The sequence below is a fragment of the Malaclemys terrapin genome, chromosome 10 (genome assembly GCF_027887155.1).
Source record: "Malaclemys terrapin pileata isolate rMalTer1 chromosome 10, rMalTer1.hap1, whole genome shotgun sequence".
NCBI lineage: Eukaryota > Metazoa > Chordata > Testudines > Emydidae > Malaclemys > Malaclemys terrapin.
The window spans coordinates 57,611,784-57,636,246 of record NC_071514.1 but is presented as its reverse complement, the minus strand read 5'-3'; the positions used below and the strand labels follow the sequence as shown (position 1 = coordinate 57,636,246).

Below are 24,463 nucleotides of genomic sequence, written 5' to 3'. Positions count from 1 at the left end.
GTTGACAGGGGACAACCTGCACCAGCTGGGATTAGCTGCGACCTAATCTCTGCTGAATGCACAGAGCAGCTTTCTATGGAGCAGCTTCCAGCATCTGCTAGACTGGAGCAAGGAGGTGATGCACCCGTATCTGTGCTGCCCCCCGGAGCAGCTGCTGGCTTGAATGGGGGGCGTAATGCAGCCAGCAGCCCACCTCGGACTGCAGGTTGGGCCAGAACATCGGGGACACCCTGGCTGGTGGTGAATGATCATCACAGGCTGTATTTGGGACTTAGAAAGCCAGGGAGACTGACGGGGTCCCATCTGTGTCCAGCAGCCTCAGTAAACAAGCAGGTTTGCCTTCACTCCGATGGATCTGTATCCTCTCTGCCATGAGAGATGGGGGGCCTGCACACAACGATCAGTCAGGGAGCCCCACCCAAGAGTCCCTTTCCCCCCTGCTCTGGGGCTGTCCCATTCCCCCTTGCCCTTTTGAGATCATGCCCCTAGTTCCTGAGGCAGGGCCTGGCCGGGCTGTGGTGGGGAGGGCAAGGTGCTCCCATCCTGCTGCGTGGGAGATAGTAACCTGGCCCCTCCTGGCAGGGCAGCCGAGCATTCTGGAAACTATTAGAAAGGCAGCAGTGAGTCATGTGCAGCTGCAGCGCCTGGCAGGCCGAGCTGAGCCCTCTCCCTCCTTCAGATGGGGTCAGGGCCATTGGGCACAGAGAGCAGGGCTGGCTCACCGCCACCAGGGCGAGGCACTTCCAGAGATCCCGGAGCCTGGCAGCAGCTCAGGAGATGGGTCTCCCCCTTTACTCCCCTGTAGTCACTGGCATCAATTCCTCTGCTCTTCTCTCCCCACAGCATCTCCAGCAAGGAGCTGTCGGAGCTCATCGAGCGGCTGCAGAAAAATGCTGACCAGGTGGAAAAGAACATTGTAGAAGCCGACTCCCGAATGCAGAATGTGAGTAAGAGCTGCCCCTGCACTCAATCCCCACCGCACTTAGCCACACTCCTTCCCATGCACACCCCCACTCCTAGTCTTCTGTAGGCACCTGTTCCCAATACATCCTGCCCGCACTGCCCATTCTCCCTCTAGGATTGCCCCCTGACATCATCCAATCTCTAGCCAGCTTCTTTGTGTACCTCTGCATTGCTCACCTTCCATAAACCTGCCACACCACCCCGCAGGCATCCAACACCTATCCAGCCATCCCATGCATGCACCTCCTCCACCCCCCTTCTCCCTGAATGCACATCTATCCTCCCTCGCCTGCATGGGCCCCCATCCTGACCTCGATTACAATTACTGTAGCGAGGGAGCTTTCCTTCCATTGCACTTAGCACTTAGCTTGTCGGTCCACACCAAGCCTGCAGCCCAGGCCTTCTCTTGGATGATCCTCTTTGCATCCATCTTCCCTTCACATGCACCTGCTGCATTCTCTGCTCATGTGACTGAGAACACCTTTGATCACTAAAGCCGAGAGAGTTTGCAGAATTTTGTTGACTTCAGGCTGTTCTGCAGTTTGGTTGCCATTTGCATTTCACTCCCCTGGGACAGTGAAATTAAGCTGGTCAGTTTCACTTTCTCTTTACAGTCAGTGTCATTTCCCATTTCTTAACAACCACCACAATGCTGATGGGTGGGAGATTCCCCAGACTACAAAGGAAGGTTTAACTCCGTTCATTCCCCTCCCCCTGGAAAAACCCCAACCCTTGTCATTTAAACTAATGGTTCTAAAATATATTTCTAGTCCTATCTGATTTTGTTAAAAAAAATTAGATTACATATCATAAATGTGGGGCCTACTCTATTGGATCATGTCCCCCATACACAGCAACGGCAGAGCTGCTTCTGCGACGGGATGCCTGGCGGCTTTGAAGATCTCTCCTGGGGAACATGTTACAACACTGGCCCTATAACACCAGTGCAGAGTGGCTAGATGAGAGGGACATAAAGAGAGGGAAATGTAGTCTCGTGAAGCTAGGAGGTTAAACCCTCAGACCTTAGTTACCTGTGACTTGGATAACGGGTCTCAGAAGCGGCCTGCTATGGAGTGGAATAGATTACATGGCCTCCTGGTATTTCCGTATAGACTAGTGAAAGGATTCTCAGGAGGAGGTCTAGTCACAGGCAGCCAGGGTGTGTGATCATGAGAAAACAACAGACATGAACATCAAGGGAAAAGGAAACAGACAACTCCAGCTTGGGGTTCAGCTCTCTCCGATGAGCCTAGCCACAGTGTCCAGCCTGCCCAAAGGTATTCTCTCCTTGGCCTCCCAGGCAGGCAATCTATAGTCCTGCTCCTGAGCATCTGTGGCTGGGGAGGAGGCCAGTGTGTGGAGGTTAACACCCTGTTCATGGGCGCCCCTCCTCCTTACACACTGTGCCTCACAACGCAGGCTGTACAACCAGCCCTTATTTAATAACTCCATGCACTGGGAGGTTTATGTTGTATTGTTTCCCATCATTCAGGTGCTGTCGATTTCAGCTCTTTCTGCCAATTCACCATCCTTTTCTCGTTGCATCTACAGGACTTACACAAGCTCAAGGCCGGCCAGCCTGCTCAATACAAGGACCACACAGCAAGTAAACTGACCGAGTCGGATAAACTCCTCTACGTTCTGGATGGGGATGCAGCAATTGCTAGGCACATGAAACACCCACAGGGTGATATGATCACAGAAGAGTGAGTCCAGTGGGGACAAAATTTGTTCTGGATCCCTAATTGCATGCATGTTGCTGGGCTAGCCAGACTCCACTACAGAGAGGCACTTGTTAACCCTCCCCCCCCACCCACCCCACCCCACCCCCGCTTCCCCGTAGGCATTTCTGTAACTCCTTATTGGAGGGCACTGTATGGTATAGCTAGCGTTGGGCAACATTTTTGGCTGAAAGTTTTTTGGTCAAAAAACGCACCTTCGGGTTGATGGAAACATTTCATGGATTTGGGTGGAATTCGCCTAATTGTTTCAGTAAAAAAAATTCTGAAAAGAATTGAAATGTTTGGGTTTGACATTTTAGAAAGGAAACAGTTTGGTTTTTCAATTCTAAACGCCTTTTCATTTGGACTTTTACTGTCATTTAAAAAAAAAACCCTGAAAAGAAAATGAAACGTTTCATTTAGGATAGAACAAAATGTTTTGTTTGAAAAAATTCAGTTGGCTGGAAATTTTGGTTGGCTGAAAAGTTTTGAAAAACGTTTGTTTCTAGTCAACCCAAAACGATTTTTTTTTCCGGTTCAGCCACCAAACTGAAAAATCAGTGATTTGCATAGCTCTAATTACCCCACAGATACAGCCGATGCTAAAGAGGGCTTTTGTGTGTCTGTAGTTACACCACCTTAGATGGAGCTCTCATGTTAAGCAGGGTCAGCCCTGGTCAATACTCAGATGGGAGACCCTGCAAGGTTGAAAAAAGGGTGCTGGTGCTGCTCTTCCCTCAGGTCAATTCTGCACCTTGTGGTCCAGCACTATGCTGCAGCAGATGCTGACTTTGGTGAGATGCAAAATCACATTCCTGAGCGGTCATTAAAGATCACATGGCAGTGCAGTCCGACCATGCCCCCTTCTTCTCCCAATATGCCAGGGGATGGGGATGGGATGGGGATGGAAGAGGATGATCCAGAGCTGATGGTGCCAGTTCTGTGCCAGCCCAGGGAATGATCAAACCAGCCCACCTACCACATCCTTGATGCCCCTGGGTTGCTTGTCTTCTCCCTTTCTTCAGCATCCGGCAGCTGAAGGAGCGCGTGGCAAACCTGCGTGCGAAACACGACCAGATCTACAACTTCACTCCGCAAGACGTGGAGCCGCAGGTCAACTGGTCCAAGGTGATCGACGAGAAACAGGTACAGTGACCCCGGCATCTGCCCCTGAAACACCTGTGCCTGCCTGCAGCGACCCTCAGGGCAGCTCTAGAGATAGGCTTGCACCAAAAGTTTGCCATATGGGTGCCGGAATTTTTTCCCCATGGAAGAACACACCAAGGAGCTCTCACTCAAACCATCAAGACAGCTTAACATTGCATGGAGCATACACCACAGCAGAATGTATTGAGTGGGGGCAGATGGGGGTGGCTTGGAATATCAGAGTGGAATCAAGGACTCCAAGGGTTTTGGAATGAGTTTAAAAGGACCAAAGGATGGGTGGGCAGCTGTCTTTAACTGAGGCTTTAGCTACACTGGGGATCTGCTCTGAGGACAGCCATCCATGGCCAGCCACTGGGCAAAGCTGCACCAATGCAGCTCCCTACGGTAGAGCACTAATTTTACTAGTGTATCTTGTACCTGCTTGAAACCTGGGTAAGCTGCCCCGTTGCTAATCAAGGCTTATTACAGTTTGCTCTGTCTGCTAACGTTAAGTGATGCTGGTGGCCATCCACCAATGCCTGAAATTAGACAAAAAATGGGCAAAGCCTCCTTTAGAGGCAGTGCATCCTAGTGGATAAAGCACTTGACTGGGATTCAGGAGACCTGGGTTCCATACTCAGCTCTGTCACTGCCCCGCTGGCTGACTTCAGGTGAGGTACTTCCCTGCTCTGTGTCTCAGTTTCCCTATCTGTAAAGTAGGGATAATGACACAGACCCCCCTTGTAAAGTGCTCTGAGATCTACAGACAAAAAGCACCATATAAGAGCTAGGTATTAGCTTTGGTCTTGGTCTTTCCCCACATCACCTTCTTTTATTCTCGTCTCATTTTCTTCGATGCATTACTTTTCCTTTCTGTCACCAGATCCTGAACTGGTGTAAATCAGCACAGATCCATTGAGGTCCAGAGAGTTGTGCCAGTTCACACCAGCTGAGGGTCTGGCACAAGTGGATGCTGCAGTGGTGTGCGGCAGCCACACCTTATGGGTTCTAAAACCCTCCGCTGCTGTTCGTGGCTGCTTAGTGACTGGGAACGGAATTGCATTTTATTCAGACAATCCCGGGGACTTTGGGTCAGTTCTTATGAACGAAAGGACAATTTCACTCCTATCAAGGGCTGGCCTACGATGCCTGCTGTATTCATTAGCCAGATCCAGCACAATAACAGAGACAACTGGTCACTCCACGATGTTGATTTTGCTGCTATTCAAACTGCCAAGTCAGCTTTGCTTTGCAAATCCCCAAATCCAGCCTGAGCTGCAGCTTGTTTAATTAGCACTTTGCATTGGGAAGGCCATGCTAGCCTTGCAGTTCTGCCCATTGCGCGGGCTCCACTGCCTCCAAAGGGGAACAGGCCCCTTAGCAGGGGAGAGGAGAGGAGAGGCCCTTGCAAACGCAGGTTTGTACAATGCTGGGGAAATGCCAAGCAGTAGTTATTAGCATTCACATCACAGGCGGTGGCTGCCACCCATCTCGTACCCTAGCACCTTGCAGTCTTGGGCTGCTCCTTCTCCCACTGACGCCGCTAGCCAAACTCCCAGCAGGCCCATCTTAGCCTCTGGAGAAGAGACCCTTCACAGTGCAATCCAGGGCTGCCTCCTAGGAGCATGGAGACTGCTATTAGATCAGATCTTTGCCAGGGGTGCCCACCCTCTGGCAGCACCTGGGAATCGATGCTCGAGGAGGCACCTTGTTAATCGTGCAATGCTCTAAAGGGGTGAGGGGGGAAGCCCAGGCCACCAGCTGACACCCTGTAGCTAAGAATGGGTCACCCTTGCGTAGCTGCAAGCAGGCCATGTTCACACCTGCTCTTGAGGGCCTGCTGCAGCAGCAAGACCCAACGGGCTGCCTCTGCGCTGAGAAGCTCGTCCTAGAGGTGCTGAGTGCCCCTTGCTCTGACATGATGCGGTGGGAGGAAAGAGAAGGCTTGGCTCAGAGATCCCTGCACCATCCATGATGCTGAGTGCTTCAGCCAAGGCTCTTTCTAGGTCTTCCGGGAGCAGAGATTCCCATGAGACTTCCCAAACCCACCCCATTCCCCACTGCAATGAAGCAGAAGAGGGCACCCCACGCTGGGGGTCTCTCTGCCTTAGCTCCTGTCAGAGACAGCCAGGCGAACAGAAGAGCTGGAGAGTGGTTCCTGGTACGCCTGTCGCTAACCTTAACCTCTCTGTGCACCAGGAAACGTTGAACAGCCAGGGCTTTGGGACCGATCTGCCACTAGTCAACAGCCAAGTGGAAGAGCACAACATCTTCCACAATGAGGTGATGGCCATCGGGCCACATATCAGCAAGGAACGGGACAAGGTAGGGCCCTTCTCTGCCTCACTCACTGGTGTTCCCTGTGCCAGTCTTCACTCTGTGGCACATGCAGCCTCCGCCCAGCACCTCCTACACTGGGGATTGCAGAGTACAGGACAAGCTTTTAGACTAACAGGAACCACAGGCCAGGCTGGGGGAGACACACCCAAGGGAAGGACAAGCTTCCAAGAACACGGGGAGACCAACACCCAAAGTTGCTTACAGTGTCATGGGCCCGAACCAAGCCGTGTGTCCAAACACCCCCAATTGCAGGGTGTCCTGAAGCCACACCTGTACCGAGTTGAATTTCACACATGGACCCTAACTTTACAGTGGCAGCCCCCCAACATGTCCTCTCCTAGATCCAGCCCCTTTTGCCCTACAGACTTTGAGTCACTCCAGCTGTGCTCTTCGGCCCTTCTCATGCCTGGCTTTTCTCTCCTTTGTTTGCAGGAATATATGAGCAGCCTCCAGGAGAAATACCAGAAGCTGCTGGTAAGAATCTCTCTCAGCCCTGAGGAGACTGGATGTTGGTGGCTAAGCACCAGAGAGCTGGGGCGAGGGTGTGTGCACATGTGAAGAACGTATCGGAGGGAGATGCTTTGCCCAGAGATGCTCATTGCTGGTGGGGTGGGGGAATGCAGAGCCCTCACAACAACCCCCCCCCCCGCCCAGAGGAAAGTTCTGAGTAGGGGGCCTCCTTGGGCTGCTCCTCCAACTCCACAACTGGATGGTGAGCTCAGACCCTCTGTAATCCTCTCCTTTGACAGTCAGGGTCCCAGCAGCGGCAGCAGGATTTGAACTCCCTGCAGGATTACATGCAGCGCTGCACAAACAAGCTCTACTGGCTGGATCAGCAGGCCAAGGACAGAATGCATTATGACTGGAGTGACCGCAACCTGGACTACCCCAGCCGGCGCCGCCAGTATGAGGTGTGTGTATACCTTCCCCGGCACACAAAACCTGCCTACCTCACCAGCTGTCTCCTACTGGCCAGGTGTATTACACCAATAGGCGGAGGCAGTGTTGCCAAAGGGAGCGAACACTGCACTGGGACTCAGGAGACCTGGGTTCTAGTACTAGCTTGGTCACTGGCCAGCTGGGTGATTTCACATCCCAGCTCTGGGCCTCAGTTTCCCCCTCTGTAAAATGGGGACAATGATACAGACCTCCTTTGTAAAGTACTTTGTGATCTACTGATGTAAAGGGCTGGGTAAGAGCTAGGACTTGACGTTATTACATATACAAACAGACCAGGCCCTAAAGCAAAAAAGAATGAAAATACCTGTCTTGACATGGGGCCTGAGTCTCCTCTTGCTCATGCTGGCTTTACCTTGGTGGGAGCAAGGAGAGAATCCAGCTCAGAGACTTTACAAGTAGCTATAAGGAAAGGAGGAGGCCAAGATACAGCAGGGCAGGGCTGGGGCTTCCTGGCCTTGAGGGAGTCTCTGTTTCGAGTGCACCGAGGAGTAAGATCCCTTCATTTTAAGGTAGGTAAAATCTGGGGTGTAAGCAAGGATCCCTGTGTTCTGGTGTGTTAGGAAGTGGTCCCCTCCACGCATTCCCTTCTGAGCCCAACACCTTCACTACCTCTGTCTAGAATTTCATCAATCGCAATCTAGAAGAGAGAGAGGAGGCTGTCAACAAACTGCATGCGGAGGGAGACCACCTACTAGCCCAGAACCACCCTGGGAAGAACCCCATTGAGGTGAGTGCCCCAGAGAATGCTAACAGGTATGTCTTTTCCCTGAATACCCTGGAGAGAACACCATCCCATCCAGGAAATGCCTACTTGACCCTGACCCAGTACCCTGAGGTGACACTCCATGGAGAAAACTCCTGTGCCCTTTGTCCTGTATTGTCACTCATCCTACAATGGCTCGTCAGCTTTGCACAGCTTCCTGAGCTGCCGAATGCCAACCAAAAGGCTCCCATCTACTGCAAGTGTATAAATCGGGTACAGTGGGAAAACAGAGATCCAACTACCCCACCTCCGCCAGGCCTGTTATCTTGTTCTCCCCATGACAAGCAGAGCTGGTTAAAAAAAAAAAAAAGTTTGTTGAAAAACATGACACATTTTTTCACATTTGTCCCCCAAAATGTGTCCCATGTTCTGGCCCGCTCTCCCGAGCAACTCTGCTCAGACACGAGGATTTCCAGCTCTGGCCTTAGGCTGCCCACAAGGTTTCGTTCAGTGGAGATGGAAGGTGGCACTTTCCCCTGGGTAGTAAGCATGTTGAGTTAGGTTCACTCCTGGAGGAACTCCTTTGGCATTACACCAAGAGAGAATTTAGCTCCCAGAAGAAAACTGGCTTATGTGCTGCTCCTGCTACCCCTTGCTACTATTCTTGGTCTCAAACCCCATTCATGATTGTGTCACCGAGTAAATGCCTCCCTGGGATTCTTCTCCAGAGCCGACATTAACCCACTGAGGCAGGTGACAAGCCTCTGTAACATGCCCACTGCTCCTGTTGTGTCATAGGCTCACATGGAGGCTGTCCATGCTGACTGGAAGGAATATCTCAACTTGCTGATCTGTGAGGAGAGCCATCTGAAATTCATGGAGGACTATCACCAGGTACCAGACCCCATAGGCTAGGAAGGCTCCTACTTCTCAGTGGGCCCTGGGAGAGCAGATGCTGTGTTCTGAGGAATCTGCGAATGCAGGGAACAAGCACCATGTGTTGTAGTGTCTAGCTGCCAGTGCTAAAAGTCAGGATACTAGACTGTTTCATAGACTTCAAGGCCCAAGGGGATCACTGTGATCATGCAAGCTGACCACATAGCACAGGCCAGAGTTACCCTGTATGAGCATAGTAACCTGTGTTTGACTAAAGCACGTCAGCCAGAGAGGCCCCAGCCTCACTCTGAAGCTATCAAGAGATGGCGAAGCCACTCGCGAGGAGAAGGTTGGTTCTGTGGTTGGGTACAGGCAAGCTGGGTTTAATTCCTGCCTGCCACAGGCTTCCTCTGTGACCTTGGGCAAGTCACAGAGGCCCAGATCCTCAAAGGTATTTAGACTCCAGTCTCTGAAACAAACAGGGCCTTTGAGGCTCTGGGACTGAGTTTCTCTGTGCCTCACCCCCCACCTGTGCCAAGGGACAATACTTCCCAATCTCGAAAGGGCGCTGTGAGGATAAGTGCACTGGTGAACATGAGGCTCAGACACTAGATAACCTCAGAATAAGACTCCCAGAGAGCAGAGCTTCTGCTGTGAAATCCTCAAGCATGAAACCCCCCCCCCACCCCTTTCCCATTTACTGCCTTCTGTTGTCTGAATTCCCTTTTCCACCCCATGGAGCAGTTCAATCCCTGGAGCCCTCCACACCCTTGTGCCCAGGAGCTCTGGGCTTGACTGGGAACAGGGAAGAACACATTCCAGAGGGTGCTGAGACCAGAAGCAGCTGAGGGAGGGAGGGGACAGAGCAAGAGCAGATGGGAAATGGGGAGGTGGTATCAGTTCCTGAGGGTGTGTCTCAGACAGGTACATCGCACCTCCCCCGGGTGATCACTGCCATGCAGGTTTGGGGCTGGCCCCTGACACTGCATGGTGAGCGGAGCAAGTCCCAGGCTGTCCTGCCTCTCAACAAGCAAGCCACTCCCCACATCCCTAGGGTGGGGCAGGGCACTGCTGAAGGAATCCCAATGTGATATTTCCACATCTGCTGGAGGCAGGGGCTGAACCAGGCCCTCACTGCTTCCCTGCCGCTGGCATCGGGCACTGCATGGAGCCTGCAGATGCTCTGAGCTGCGGGACAGGCAGAGGTGTGCTAACACCCGGAGGAATGAGCCACGCTGGGATGGTTAAACAGACAAGAGGGACGCTCAGGTGCCTACCCCTTGGGGGCGTGGGGGGATTACTGAGAAAAAGCGGCTCAGTGCCTGCAGGGCACTTGGGACTCTTCCTGCATGACTCCTGCAGCCTAGTACCAAAGAGCATCAGCTCAATGCTGGGGAGACGTGAAAAGACAGGGCAAGATTCTCAACCACCCCCAACGAGCATTGAGCAGAGGAAGTGCTGGGTGGGGCTACAAAGGAACCACCCCACCCCCATGCACCCTGGTGCCTTGGGGCTCACTCAGCCCTGGTCCAGCCTCGCAGGCCGCCCCCCCCCCCCCCCCGCCGCTCAGAGGGGACACAGTACCCACATGTGGTGGGCCTATGCAGGGGTCTGATCTCTCTGCCAGCTGGGGGGCTCTCTTTTAAACAAGAGTCTTGCTTGGCCTTCCGGCAGTTCCAAAAGAATGCTACGGATGCCCAGGAGCTGTTGAAGAAGGTGGACACAGACCTGGACCAGAAATACAACCCTGACTTCAAGGACAGATACCAGCTAGAGTCGCTTCTCAGGGAGCTGGATGTGAGTAGCAGCATGGTAACGGACGAGCACGACACCGGCCTTGGTGATGTGAAGAACCTTTGTCGCATCAGAGCAGGTGCTGCCTAGCAGGGTGCAGGCAGGCTGGTGGGCTGCCCAGTCTCTGCCCACGGCAGGCGCTGGGGCCTGGACACTTCTGTCCCTCTGCATTCACCTATTTATTGTTCTGTGCTGGCCACACCCTCTCTTCCCCTGTGGCCTGCTACTACATCTTTCATGACAAGCCGAGGGAGCGTGGGGCTGAACTGTTGGGATTCTCCCATCACACTCGTACTTGCTCAGGTTGGGAGCATCATTAGATTGTCACGGGACTTGGCAGAACCACCCCTGAGGGAAACGTTAGTCCACGGAGCCACCCACCCAGGGAAAAGTCAGGCAGAGCAGCTGGGCTGCTCCCAGGCTGAAGCGCTGCACAGCCAACCCAAGCAGTAATGGACATGCCGCCACCCCAGTGCAGGCAGCCAGCCACCCTCCTCCTTCCCCATGCCCCCACACCATACAACCCCCCCAGATCCCTCTCCAGCCTCTGGTTCAGTGCTGTTCCCAAGTGTTGGGGGTCGGGGCTGAGGGTAAGCATATGATTATGATCCTGGGTGGGGAAGGTGCTGGGACCCAGCGAGCAAACTTTCTTTCTGATAATTGGTCACGGACATGTCCTTAGAGAAGTTTACTGGTTGGGGCTGAATTTGTACTGGTCCCACCCCACTATTTCCTTAGGCGGCACTGGGCCCCTGGCTGTCACACCTCACTTATTACACATTCCCTCAATGTTTGTGTTACTGGTGACAGCTAAATAACAAAGACAAGTTCATATTTGTCCCTCCTCTTGTTCCCTCTCCCCAACAAGCCCTCCCCCCCACTGACATCACAAGCATTTCCTTTGCACTTCTCGGCTGCTGCAATGGCACACAGCAGTTAAGGGGAGGAAAGAGCAGACAAGCGCATTTTCTCCTTCAGGTTGCTCACGTCCTCTGCTCAGTGCCCAGGGGCAGCAGTAGCACCTCTTACCCGTGGAAATAGGAAATGCCAGCAGGAGCCTGAGCCCTGAACAGCACCTCAGCCTCCGTGGCTGGAAGGAATCACTGTTGAGGAGAATGTATTCATATTTCTTGACATTTTGCATTGTGAATATTCAACACCAAACATCTCTTTTAAAAGGGCCAGAGTAGATGAGATGATGCCCAGGCTTTACCAATCAGCTCTGTCAGCCAGGGCCCGAGGGAGCATTTCAGGCTGTCCCAGCCGCTGTCTCCATGGCCCATTCAGGCGCTAAAGGTCTCCCTTCCATGGCCAACATGCCACATGCACAGGCCTCTGGTGGTCCACGGGTGGCAGCGGCACATTTTTAGACCTCCCACCTCGTCACAGCTTTTCCTTTCCCCCATAGGACCAGGAGAAGGCCTTGGACAAGTATGAGGCAGTGGTGAAGTCCCTGCAGACGCACAGCCTGCAGGTGCTGCCTCTGAAGTACCGCCGGGAGAGCCCGCTCAAACCTATACCTGTGGAGGCACTCTGTGACTACGAAGGCGAGGAGGTAAACCTTCCCTCCAACAACTGGATCCTGGGGCTACGGGGGCGGGAGGGTGGGGGGAAGGGCGGCCCTGCAGGGAAAATGGCTCACCCATTCCATGCCTCCCACTCAATAGGAACCTGGTTAAGAATGAGAGTTTTCCTGGTGCCTAGGTATTAAAATATAACTTCTGGGCAGGGCCAAGGCCTTGGCCAGAATAAAAGAGAGGAGAGGTGGCAGGGGAGGATGGTGGCTTATGACAGCAGCTAGACACAACTAGCCTTGAGGGTCATTTCTCCTACAGAGATTCTATGGGATTCAAGTAAGACACTACATTGTATAAGAAGCCTCCTGAAGTTAGAGCCTCCTTGACCTGTAGCCCATGGAGCACTCCTAGGTTAGCCGTTCTGTCACATTTAGAAGCTGTACAGCTTCCTGGTGGTTGTAGCCAGTCCAGGATAATAACAGGGCGCAGGCACCTTTTGTGACTAATTAAACTCAACCCCCAAGCACCTCTCTGTGTCCCTTTGCCAGGTATTTTGTTCATATAAATTCCACCATGATCCTTTGCACATGCTGCTGCCTGAGTGCCATGTGACAGCAATGCTGGAGGAGCTAGTGCACAGGATGACAGAGCAAAGCAACCTGTTAGAGCAGGGGAGTGAGATTACCCATACCGTAGCCCCAAGCCTGCAATTTAGGAAAGGAAATGAACAGCACAGAAACAAAAGGCAGGGCTGGAGCCTGCCAGCCCCAACTAGCCCCTTTAAGGGAGCTTATTTGCATTGTGCTGCCCCAATCCCATCCTCACATTGGAGTTTCCTTGGTGTAACGAGCCCTTGTAAAGTGATACAAGCAGGGAGAAGGAACAGGACTGGGAGGATTAAGGGTGGTGGTATCCTGAAAGGGCTTATGTGGTCCACATGCAGGGTTTGAAGATAAGCACTCTGTATCTAACCCAGCCCACATCCAGATGAGATTAGCAGCTAGACCCAAGGGCCGTTTCTCCTGCTAGCAAGCAGAGGAGGGACCAGGGAAAGGTAGGGGGTCTGAGGTTCACGGTGGCCATTTAGAGTTTGTTGAAGGAAGCTCAACACACCCCTGGCTGCACAGAGGTACTCTGAGGATTGCAGAGTTGGCAGTAGGGTGGCTGCTCATACGGGATGGTGCTAGCAGCTCTCTATGTGCATTGGCTTATAACTACAAGCAGGCAAGTGAGTCAAACCACCCCCAAAGGGGAACAACAGCTATATTTTCTCTAAGAACCTCTACTACCCACCTGATGGTGGGGGTGGGAACACATGCCTGCCTGTGAAAAGCCATAGGGCTGCGCGTTAGCCAGGATGGCCAGACAGGGCCCCACCCAGGCCTGTGTCCCTCCCAGGTCGGCGTGCACTAGACCAGAGCAGTGGTAGTTATTAACTGACTGGCAGTTGTAACTGGTTTCTGCCCTAGGGCCAGGTTACCCGTGGAGCCCGATACACCCTGACTAAGAACAACGGTGACATCTGGGATGTAACAGACAACTCAGGAAACAAGATCTGCATCCCGGGGGTCTGCTTCATGATTCCTCCCACAGACCCCGAAGCGCTAGCTCTCACTGACAAGTACGTGCGGTCAGGTCCCTTTTCAGTGTAGCCTGAGCTAGTGTGTGACTGGGCCTTCTCCTTCCCGCTGAGCTTAAGACACACCTGGGTAGCACTTTGCTCTTTCTACACCAAAGCAACACGGAATCATAGAAATGAATGTACAGGGGTGGAAAGTGCTTCACTGGGCCAGGCTCTGGGGTTAAGGCCTGACCAAGGCAGTTTGTCCTCGCAGCTCTTCTGAAACGTAAACCCTTCCTGTCCCGAGAGAGAAACGCAGCAAGAAGCTGTTCAATATACTTAGCTCCTCAGTAGTCAAGGCTGCTCTCTCTCTCTGGAAAATGGAGATAAGGACGCTGACCTTCCTTGATAAAGCACTTTGTGAGCTGCAGCAGCTTCTTAGCGTATGCCCAGCATTCAGATGTGCTCCATGACCATTCACACTTAGTGCTACAAATACAGACACCGCCGGGCAGATTCAGGGGCTGTTTCAACAGAGCAGGGGTTAGTGGGACTGTCCTACATCCCCCTCACAACCCTCCAAATCTTCATCGTATGGCAATCCTGCTATTGCCAAGGGAGGAAGTGGCGGCTCTTTCCAGAACCCAGCAGCCCTGCTCTGCCCATCCACCAGCACCAGAGCCAGGTTGCCAGAGAGCAATTCAAGGCAGCCCCTTTCTCCACTTCCTCTGCATGGGGACTGGAAAGGACACCAGATTTGCCCACCCTTAGGGGCGGAGTGCAGCTGAACAACTGTGGTTGGGTCATGCTACCACCATCCAGGGCTTTGTCTAGAGAGGGAGATGCACCCTTGGGACTAGGAGAAGTCCCTTGGTTATGGTGAAATGCTCTCCCATATGGCAGGGGCAATAGGGTAACTGGCACCTGGGTATCAGTCCTGATGTTTCTGGCTAACTGGATGCATATGGCACTTAAAGAGTGAAGGAACAGGCCCTAACCTCAATTCACACACTGTCTCATTGTGTAGCATTGCCAGTCAGTATCAGAGCGTGAAGCAGAAGACAGCCAGCAGCAAGAATGCATTACAGCAACGCTATGAAGGGCTGAAGGCTGATGGCATTGGAGGTGAGTCTTCACACCTGGGTCCTTTTGACAAAGCCTTTGCAGAGTCCTAGGGTCGGAGCACCAAAGCATATTGGGAGCTCGGTTTGAACCGGTGGCAGTGGGCTCTGGCTTCCATTCTTGGGTCATGTGGTCCTCCGTATGTTCTTGGCCAGGACCTGCAAGAGATTTCTCCTTCTCTTCATCCTGCCAGAAGATAGTTTGGTTTGTAGTCAGTTGCTTCCTCAGCTGAAGCTATATGGACATCTGACAGCTCCCAGCACTTCTGTTCTCTTCAAATGTAAAATGGGATAAAGTAGCTGCTACAGCTGCCACTAGTGCCCAGCTTCTTTTCTTCTCACGGGAATAATGGGATGGCGTTGCTGGAACAGGGAGTCAGGCAGGTCACTTAGTCTCTGTGCCTCAGCTGTATGGTGAACCCCAGCTGTGCATGGCGAAGCACCTCCTGCAATGGCTTGTTTTGTGCTGGCCATGGAGCAGCATCAAGAAACAGACTGGAGCCACCAAGCTACGATGCAAGTTTCTAATAGCCCCAAGGTCCAAGGGTTGGGGGCAGGATTGCAATAGTGAGAGCTGGGGTTTTGGTTTTTACCGAGCTCTCTCTCTCTCTGTCTGGGTCAAGCCCAGCCCCTACTTCCCATGGCCTCTAACCCAACATCCTCTGGTTATCTAGATGCTGCATCCATACAGGTGCGCCAGCTGCTAGCAGGACTAGAGAAAGTGAACAGCGACCTAGACAAGCAGGAGAAGGCAATAACAGCAAACCTACGCCCCCCACTGGAGCACAGCCGGGCAGTGCAGGACAGTGCTGAGCGCTCAAAGGATCTTAAGGTAACAGACACGGAGAAGAAGGTAGGGAAGGTCATTTGCCCACCTCATAGGCTAATTACTGTAGCAAGAGCCATGAAAGTAACCTCAGTACAGGAAACACCACAGCAGAAAAGCCAGCTAGGGAATCGCCCCAAGACTATTAAGGGTAATTTGAATGTCTGTTTATTCAGCTACCAACCTCATGGCTGCCAATGCACAGCTGCAAGCTTAACTCCATAAAAACCCCTCTCCCTGTATTAGGAAAGAAAAGAAAAGGTACCAAAACATCACTATTCTTAGATGCAATTGCTCCTCATGCACCAATTCTCAAAAGCATCATTGCTTGCATGCAATTAGATGGTTTCTCCTTTTCCACTAACAGCCCTGGCGTATTCCTTGAACATACAAAGCAAGCCAAGCTTCTTGCTCGGAGTGATGAGACCCCGGCCATTGTCTTGGCAGGAAATTCAGATCTCTCTTCCCACCGTGATGGGGTCAGAAAGCAAACACCCAGTAAGATGAAGTGGCCATAACAGCTAGGGGCTATTCTTTAAGGGCCTCAGTGTACAGAAAGAATATTAGTGGGATAGAGGTAGAGTGAATGGAGGGGACAGAGTCTTGAATGTTAAAATAGGGTGGATGAGGGAATATTGGATGTGTGGGTCCAAAACCCTTAACACTGTTTGCAGTTTCATCCCTGCATCACAATGGCATGATCCTACAAAGAAATGCCATCCTAGAGCAACATGCTGCTGTTTGACCCTAAATGCCCTCAAGAAACATCACCTTGTCTCTACAGACTGAGACCCACCTGGCACAAAATCCTCCCCCCATAGCTGGAACAGGGGGCCTGCCTCAGTGCAAACCTCCCTGCTGGCCCAAGGCAGCCAGGAGCTGCTGCCTTGTTCACCATCTGGTCGCTAGAGTCCTGTTCAGTGGCTGTAAGGAATTTCTTCTCATTGCAGAACATCTCCAATGAGGTTCGATGCATAGAGCCTGAGAAAGCAAAGAAGATCCAGGAGTGTGAGGCCTTTATTGACACCGTGCCCAACACTGGCAATGCCACCTTGGTGAGGAACAAGGTAGAGGACACTAATAAGAAGTACGACCAAGTGGTCCAGCTGCTCAGTGCTGCCCAGGAAAAGTATGTTATGGCTTCCGCCGGGCTTAATCCAGACTTTTCAGCGGTGGCGTGGGAATGCAGTAACATTCTTCTTGTATTTACAGGGTGGATGTGGCCAATCGCCTTGAGAAGAGCCTTCAGCAAGGCAGAGACCTGCTGTCTGCATATGAAAACAAACTGGTGATAGAGGATACTGTGCCAGAGGACTTGAGGGCCCTAGATCATAAGAAAGAGGAGCTCTTGGTAAGTGGTTTCTTCAGCCAGTTCTCCAAGTATTGACATGCTCAATAAACAGATATACACTAGAAAACCTGGCCCAGGTGTCTGATCAAGGGACCAAGCAAAACACCAATAGGTTAGCGGAGATGATCTTCAACAAAGGTGGAGAAAACTTGGACTTGTTCCATTTTCATCAATGTGTCTGCAGTCCTGAGACAGGACATTGCTTGACAATGGGTGGTCTCTGTTCAAACTTCATTGGAGCACAAGGGATTCTCAGCACAAGGTGCTCATGCACAGGGATGGTCCCTGACTCATTGCCACCAATGTGCATCCCTTAAATGAACGCCCCTAACTCACCAAACCAAAATTCTAATGCCTGGCAGGCACTATTGATTTGATTATAGGGCTACCACTGGAATTCGGATGACAGAATGGCTCAGGGACCACTCGGTTAAGTATTGACCTCTAGATCCCAATCTACATCCTTGTGGGTAAGCTCAATGGAAAGGCCAAGAACTCAATGGGCCAGTGCCTGACAGCCTCTAGAGTCTGTCTCTTGGGAACAGGGTACAGGCAAGCATGCAAAAGCTACTGCAGTGACAGGGACAAAGGACTTAAATCTTCAGCACTTTTCACATACACTGTTACCTTAAAAATTAAGAAAAGGGGGAAGTCAGGACAAGAGAGAGGTGGTTTCCTCCCCAACAGATCTACTGGATGGCTCCTAGCCTTTGTCTAGAATCCCCAGGCCTGGGGCCTGAGTGTCACCCTTCCACAGCCAGGACACAGCACCATCTGCAGCATTAGCACAAGCCTGGCCATCCTCCAACATCACCTGCAATGCCGACGCTGGGTGCTGCTGGAACAGAAGTGCACTCTCATGCAGAGCACCACACTCATTGCACTGGAAACAGCCTAGCGCTCTTCCTTCTTGCTTTGCATCCATGGTCTTTGCAGGGCTGGGAAGCAGTGCATCACTTAGATCAAAAGAAGGATCCTGCATACTGGCGAAATCTTGCACTGAGCCAAACCTTTCCTAACTGGTTTACCCACATCAGCTGAAGTAATATTTGCCATTCCCCTCATCCTATGAGTCATGATCTGGGTGCAATTGCATGGGGTAGCAAAGAATTCAGGGGTGAAAGGGTTAGAGGAGTAGGAATGCAAGCAACACTCATGAGTGACCAGCAAACTTCTTTCTTTAAAGCTAGAACTGCAGCTAAGCTATGTCAAAGAAATACTCGGTGAAAGCCTAGGATCTGTCTAACAACCCTGTCGTTCTCCTACTCCCATTCCAGGCCATGGGCATGGAACTGCAGTCCAAGAGGGCTCTGCTTAATGAGGCAGAGCAGAATTTGCAAAAAACAAAGACGTGCTCCAGCACCCTTGCCAGCCGCTTTCAGGAGCACTGCCCCGACCTCGAACGTCAGGAAGCTGAGCTCCACAAACTCAACCAGCGCTTCAACAACCTCAGCAAGCAAATTGACCACAGGTGAGGCTCCAGGACAGGCTGTTGGCTGAGCACTGGAGATACAGGTTAGGAGAGGGAGTGCCTCGTCTCCTAGCACATGGGTTTTTACAACAGAACACAATTGATAGGAATGGAATCAAGTCTGGAGGAATTGCAGTATGGTCCCTAGGGATACAGGGATGGGTGAACAACATGGGTGCATCTAGAGCTGATGGAAGTTTGGCATTACAGGTCTAGGGAAGGAGGCATGGATGGTTCTTCAGCATGTGTAGGCTGAGCAGATCTGGGTGGCCTTTGGTGCTAAGTGCTCTCGTAGTGGAGACTGGAGTTGTTACAAGACTGGCCATTTTATCCACAAGGGCTGAAGGATGAATGAATTCCCCTCCAGCACAGCCTCTCCCTCCTGCCTCTGACTAGGTTTCCTCCCTTCACTGGCCTTCATTTCCCTTCCACATCAAGATCAAGCCCCTTCAGGGCTTTGCACGCATTTGTCCTTACCCACCTCCTACTTCCTTTACCTACACTCCACCCGCACTCCTTTCCTCTTTCACCCATTCTCCACTACCCATCCACCTTCACGCTGTGCCAGATGCCTGACATAACCTCCAGGTTACTTGCTTGCCACATACTCCACCACCAATTCTTAATACCCAACTAGGCAATCACATGGTCTGTTCTGGCCCCACCCATTGCTTGCTTTGACTTAGTCAGGTCTGTGCGGTATTGCATGCACATCTTTGGATTCTAAGTTTCTCAGGACACAGACCTTTTTTGGACGGGCCCGTTATATGCCACCAGGCCTATCGATAGTTATATTCCAATGTCACCGTGGATTCCACCGCATCCTCAGAGCTAATCATTGTCAAACCACACTAACTGTTGGTGCTTGCGGTCCCTGATAGACTGGTGAGAGATGAGCACTGTATGGAGTGCTTTGTTATATACGGCACAGCTGAATTTCACAACCCTCCTCCCTGACCTAGGATGCACCATTGCTTAGAACTGCAAGTGGAGGAAGGAGTATAAAACCACAGCATGTTTTAACATGACCTGAAGAAAAGACCTCCTAGGAAATACTACATAGGAACCTGCAGAAGATGACTCTTCCTGGGGGAAAACTCAGGCCCCAAATTTGTGTCTCTGAGAGGGTGGGGCCAGAGACATTTGCAGAAACTGCACTAGCTTGGGAAGTATTACATCTCATATCCCCCTTGCAGATCTCAGACCCTGCAGAAAGCAAAGTCATCCTATTCCACCTATCGCTCCGGCTACAATGAAGTCAACCAGTTCCTTTGTAACATTCCGAACTATGAGCCACAGGAGACGGACAACATTCAACAAGTGGAAACGAAGCTGAAGAACCAAATGGTAATTCCTTCTCCTCTGAGCCATATGCTGCAGGGAGCCTCTCAACATCTTCCCCACACTTCACATTCACAGTCACCAACACTGATCAGGACTGTTGCATGGAGAGATGCAAGCAGCGGCTACAACAGGGGTTAAGGATACAGTGGGGGTTATTAAGTCCTTGTTCGTTTGACGAAGAGTTCCTGCTTAGCTAATGCAGAGGTAGGGCTCTGGAAATGCACTTCAATCTGAAATCTAGTGCTGTCCCTAATACAAAATTATTCAGTGCTACTTCACTTTGCCCATGACTACTACCCTGGGGGGCACATGTCCCAGTGGGGGGAGAACCCTCCAATAAGCCAGAAAATAGGTGAGGGGCAGCTGCACCCATTCAAATCACGTTCAGAGAACTGAGGAAACAAAGGAAAGAATTCAGACAATCTCCTAGGTGTAGTTTTAACTGGAGCCCTCTAAAATGCCATACTACTTGGTCCTTGCTTTTCCTGTGCTGTTTGTCCATTTATAGACGCTGCTGGGTGATATTGCACGAAAGGAGCAGGAGGTACAGAAAGTCTCTGCTGATGCCCAGCGGTACCAGCAGGCAGTGAAGGTAAGAAGTGTGAGTCTGTCACTAGAGATGTTCTCAATAGACTCAGAGACTTGAAGGTCAGAAGGGACCATCATGATCATCTAGTCTGACCTCCTGCACCTTGCAGGCCGCAGAACCTCCCCCACCCACTCATGAAATAGACCCCTAACCTCTGGCTGAGTTACTGAAGTCCTCAAATCATGGTTTTAAGACTTCAATGTTACTAAGAATCCACCATTTACACTGGTTTAAACCTGCAAGTGACCCATGCCCTATGCAGCAGAGGAAGGTGAACCTCCCACCAGGGTCTCTGCCAGCTTGACCTGGGGGGGAAATTCCTTCCTGATCCCAAATAGGAGATAGGATAGCAATGGCTGCCAAAAGCAAACCACTGCGGCCTAGTGACGGAGCAAAAGGACAGGGGAGGTAAGGACAGCTTAGTTCTAATCCCTGCTTTCACAGCAACTCCCTCTGTGGCCTTTGTCCCATCAGTTAACATGTCTGTCTCAGTTTCCCCATATGTAAAGAGGTCAATTCTCCCCTCTTGAAGACAAGTGGCTTTAAAGCACTTCCTATGAAAGTCACAATACAACCACGAAGGTGCATTAGCAGGATAGACACGACAGGCAATGCCTGAACTGGAACTCCCAATGAGATAGAAAGGTCTCACTGATGTTGCTGTAGATCCCATCATTCTAAATTAGCTATTTAACAGAAGACCAAGGGTTGGTGTAAGGACAGGTGAAAGTTTGGGTCCATGCACAAGCGGAGGGGCACATAGGTCAGGAGGCCTGCATCCTCACCTCTCTAACGTCACCACTCTCCTGCAGGACTATGAACTGGAAGCGGAGAAGTTACGATCCATTCTCGACATGGAAAATGGACGGAATGGCTACATGAACAAGAGACCCAGACTCCAGTCTTCAGCTGCCAAAGTGAAAGAAGAGGTAAAGCCGTGATGGGGTCGAGAGAGGCGAAGGCCGGGTTATGACTTTGAGGAGCCATCAGTTATTGTACGGACGATGATTTTTGCTTCTGTGACCTCAGCCTCATTTGGGGTTGGGAATTCTTCAGCACCATTAGTGGATCAATTATCTAGCATCCCAAAGGTTTTTGGGAATGGTGAGAAAAAAGTACCTGAGCTTGCACTTTGTTCCAACGAAATCTCCCCCTAACAAGACTTTCAGCAGGAAGGACAGGTTTTAGGGGCTAAAATTCTGTGTGTAAGCTATAGATACTACCCAAAGACCATGCAAGTTTTCAAGCTACTTTATACCTTTATAACCCACTGTTTGGCTATCTTAGCTCATCCTTCATCGTATATTGCACCATGCAGCTGAAGTTGCCCACACGAGTCCCCGGTTGTCCTACCTGTTACACGCGTTTGGTAGCGCAGGTTGGAGGAAGGGAAACTATTGTTCTTTGAGTGACGGCCCCTCTTGGTACTCCATACGCGGGTTACGCAATGGCTGTCTGCTGGCCTGCACGGGTGCTGTAGCTCTCTTCATGCTCCCAACCCAGGACAAAGGGCGGTGCGGGCTGATTATGCCCAAGTCCCAGGATTCAAAAACTGTTTCCTGCCCTCGTTCCTCTTCTGTGAGTGACAAACATCAACACTGCCTCTACTGCCTGGCTGAGGCTCATATTTCTGACAAGTGCAGCATCTGCTTCTCTCTTCTCCCCAGAACTCATGAGGATCGGGAGCAGACTCAGAAAACACCTCCTGGAGAAGGCAATGAAGCCCCAAACAGATGTGGGCCAGAGACTCCCCTCCCTCACTCCCCTCAGCGTGCAGTGCCTCTCTGAGCACAAGCTTGGGAACAGAGGCTAAGTCTGATAAGCCTAAAGAAAAGGCTTCACAGGAAAGTAAGGGGCACTTTCATAGATAGACATAGAAGACTTGTCCTTAATAAGCCAGTCCCAAAAAGAAGGGATCCCTCCCTGACCCCATCAGAGTCAAGAGAGCCAATGTGCACAGGTACTAACGTCTTAGGTCCAACTAAATCTTCCTGACAAGGAGGAGGCGGCACGTAAGGCTATGGATCCAATGGTTCCAGCACTTGCTCCGGTGGTGAAGATGAGGTATAGATAACTCCTGGTGCTTCCATCCACTTCAGGAACTCAGACAGTACTGATAGCAATCTGGCCCCAAAAGGAGCCAAAGGGTGACCAGAGAGGCTCCGGCCCCATCAGCTCCAGGAATGGACTCTCCTCATACTCCAGGATGGGTGGAGATGTGTTCCAGGGAGATGTACATCTTTGCTCTCCCCCATCCAAGTTCCCTGCTCCTATTGGGCCCATCTATATTCCAGGACATTGTTTGCAGCCTTCAACATGAAAGATGCATATTTTCATAAAGATATCCAGCCTTCAGGTGGAGGTTCTTCAGGTTCCTCTTCAACCAAGACCATTACCAATCCAGAGTCCTCCCCTTCAGTCTGGTCACAACACTCAGCGTGTTTACAAAGATTCTTCCAGTTGTGGCTGCTGGAGAATCATAGAATATCAGGGTTGGAAGGGACCTCAGGAGGTCATCTAGTTCAAACCCCTGCTCAAAGCAGGACCAAGCCCCAACTATTTCTTTTGCCCCAGATCCCTAAATGGCCCCCTCAAGGACTGAACTCACAACCCTAGGTTTAGGAAGCCAATGCTCAAACCACTGAGCTATTCCCCCCCTCCCACCGTCTTCTCTTGGATGAGAAGAGAAGGATTTATAGTCTTTCCATATTTGATGACTGGCTTCTCAGAAGCAACTCCTAAAGGAGGTCCACAGGGCAACCTGTGTTCTACTCAGCCTTTTATCGTCCCTAGATGTCTGTGGCAATCACAAAAAAAAAAAAAAATTCTATGTTGACCCCCATGAGGAGCATAGACATCATAGGGGCAACACGTTAGACTAAACTACAGCAAGAGCGTAACTACCTCTCAAAAGATTTGAGCACGTTCATAACCAGGTCGCTCTCAGACCCAGGATGTCACTCAGAACTTGCCTTTCCCTCATTTGCCATATGGCTTTCATGCACACGTGACGCCATTCAACAAGCTACATCTAGAATGCCTACAGGCCTTACTTCTCTTAGTGTACCCACCAGAGAACGGCATCATAAATGACAAGGTCACAGTTCTGCCCAAGAATTAGGGCTCTCTTGTCTGATGGACAAAACCAGAAAAGGTTCAGGTTGGTACCCCTTTCCTCACATAAACATTCAAGGCAACCACCATTACTAATGACTTCCTCTTGGGTTGGGGGGTGCACATGGACCATCCCATGGCACAAGGTATCTGGACCCCCCCGAGAGTCCAGAATGTACATAACTTACTAGAACTCTCAGTGTTTGGTTGGGCTTGTAATGCCTTCCTCCCACTCACCCAATCCAAATGTCAGACAATAGGACAACCGTATTTTATATAAACAAACAAGAAGGAACGAGATCTCTCTCTTTGTGCATAGAAGCAATCACCCTCTAGAATTAATGCATCAAACATCACATAACCCTATAAGCAGCTTCATCATACTTACCCAGGGTGCAAAATTCCCTAGCGGACTGTCTGAGAAGACACTTTTCTGCAAACCACTAATGGGAGATTCACTATTTGGTTCTCAGCGATGTCTTCGCTCAATTGGGAATGCCAGCTTAGGACCTTTTGGAAGCTTCCTCAGTACTGCTCCAGAGCAGTCCTGGGCAAAGACCCATTGGGAGATGTCCGCCTGATGTCAAGGAAGGGTTGCTTGGGGTATGCTTTCCCTCAAATTTCTTTGATACCATAAGTTTTACAGAAGATCTACCGAGACAGAGCTTGAGTCATCCTGATTGCGCCCAACTGGCTAAGACAGTTCTGGTTCATGGATCTGTTGAAGCTCTCAGTGCGACCTCTCAGGAACATCCCCATGTTGCCAGATCTTCTAATGCAACACGGGGATAAATTCACACACCCAAAGCAGGAGTCGCTGCATCTTAGAGTATCTACTTACCCTTAAGTCTTCAGGTATTGCATCTGGTTCCCTGCAGGTGCATTTAGCAGCAGTCAGTGCTTTCCATCCTCCAATGGATAACAATACGATCTTCACACCCACATCACAACTAGATTTCTGAAGGGGATTTTCAGATCCTTTCCACCGTGGTGAAGTTTGCATCTCCCTGGGACCTCAATTTTGTTCTATCATCTCTCACTGAGACTCCCTTTGAGACACTGTCCA

The 24,463-nt window shown here is 51.1% G+C and overlaps 1 protein-coding gene across 1 annotated transcript in view; it reads left to right on the top strand.

The window, feature by feature from the left end:
* Nucleotides 1-24,463, top strand: part of PPL (periplakin) — a 54,533-nt gene that overhangs the window by 24,401 nt on the left and 5,669 nt on the right. The window contains exons 2-20 of the mRNA XM_054042894.1: nucleotides 844-943; nucleotides 2,515-2,669; nucleotides 3,710-3,830; nucleotides 6,030-6,155; nucleotides 6,603-6,644; nucleotides 6,920-7,081; nucleotides 7,750-7,857; nucleotides 8,632-8,727; nucleotides 10,384-10,506; nucleotides 11,912-12,058; nucleotides 13,490-13,641; nucleotides 14,609-14,706; nucleotides 15,377-15,534; nucleotides 16,479-16,657; nucleotides 16,741-16,879; nucleotides 18,157-18,350; nucleotides 19,547-19,697; nucleotides 20,203-20,286; nucleotides 21,096-21,212. Of these exons, the coding sequence (XP_053898869.1) occupies nucleotides 844-943; nucleotides 2,515-2,669; nucleotides 3,710-3,830; nucleotides 6,030-6,155; nucleotides 6,603-6,644; nucleotides 6,920-7,081; nucleotides 7,750-7,857; nucleotides 8,632-8,727; nucleotides 10,384-10,506; nucleotides 11,912-12,058; nucleotides 13,490-13,641; nucleotides 14,609-14,706; nucleotides 15,377-15,534; nucleotides 16,479-16,657; nucleotides 16,741-16,879; nucleotides 18,157-18,350; nucleotides 19,547-19,697; nucleotides 20,203-20,286; nucleotides 21,096-21,212 (2,452 nt within the window). The remainder of the gene's footprint in view (nucleotides 1-843; nucleotides 944-2,514; nucleotides 2,670-3,709; nucleotides 3,831-6,029; nucleotides 6,156-6,602; nucleotides 6,645-6,919; nucleotides 7,082-7,749; nucleotides 7,858-8,631; nucleotides 8,728-10,383; nucleotides 10,507-11,911; nucleotides 12,059-13,489; nucleotides 13,642-14,608; nucleotides 14,707-15,376; nucleotides 15,535-16,478; nucleotides 16,658-16,740; nucleotides 16,880-18,156; nucleotides 18,351-19,546; nucleotides 19,698-20,202; nucleotides 20,287-21,095; nucleotides 21,213-24,463) is intronic.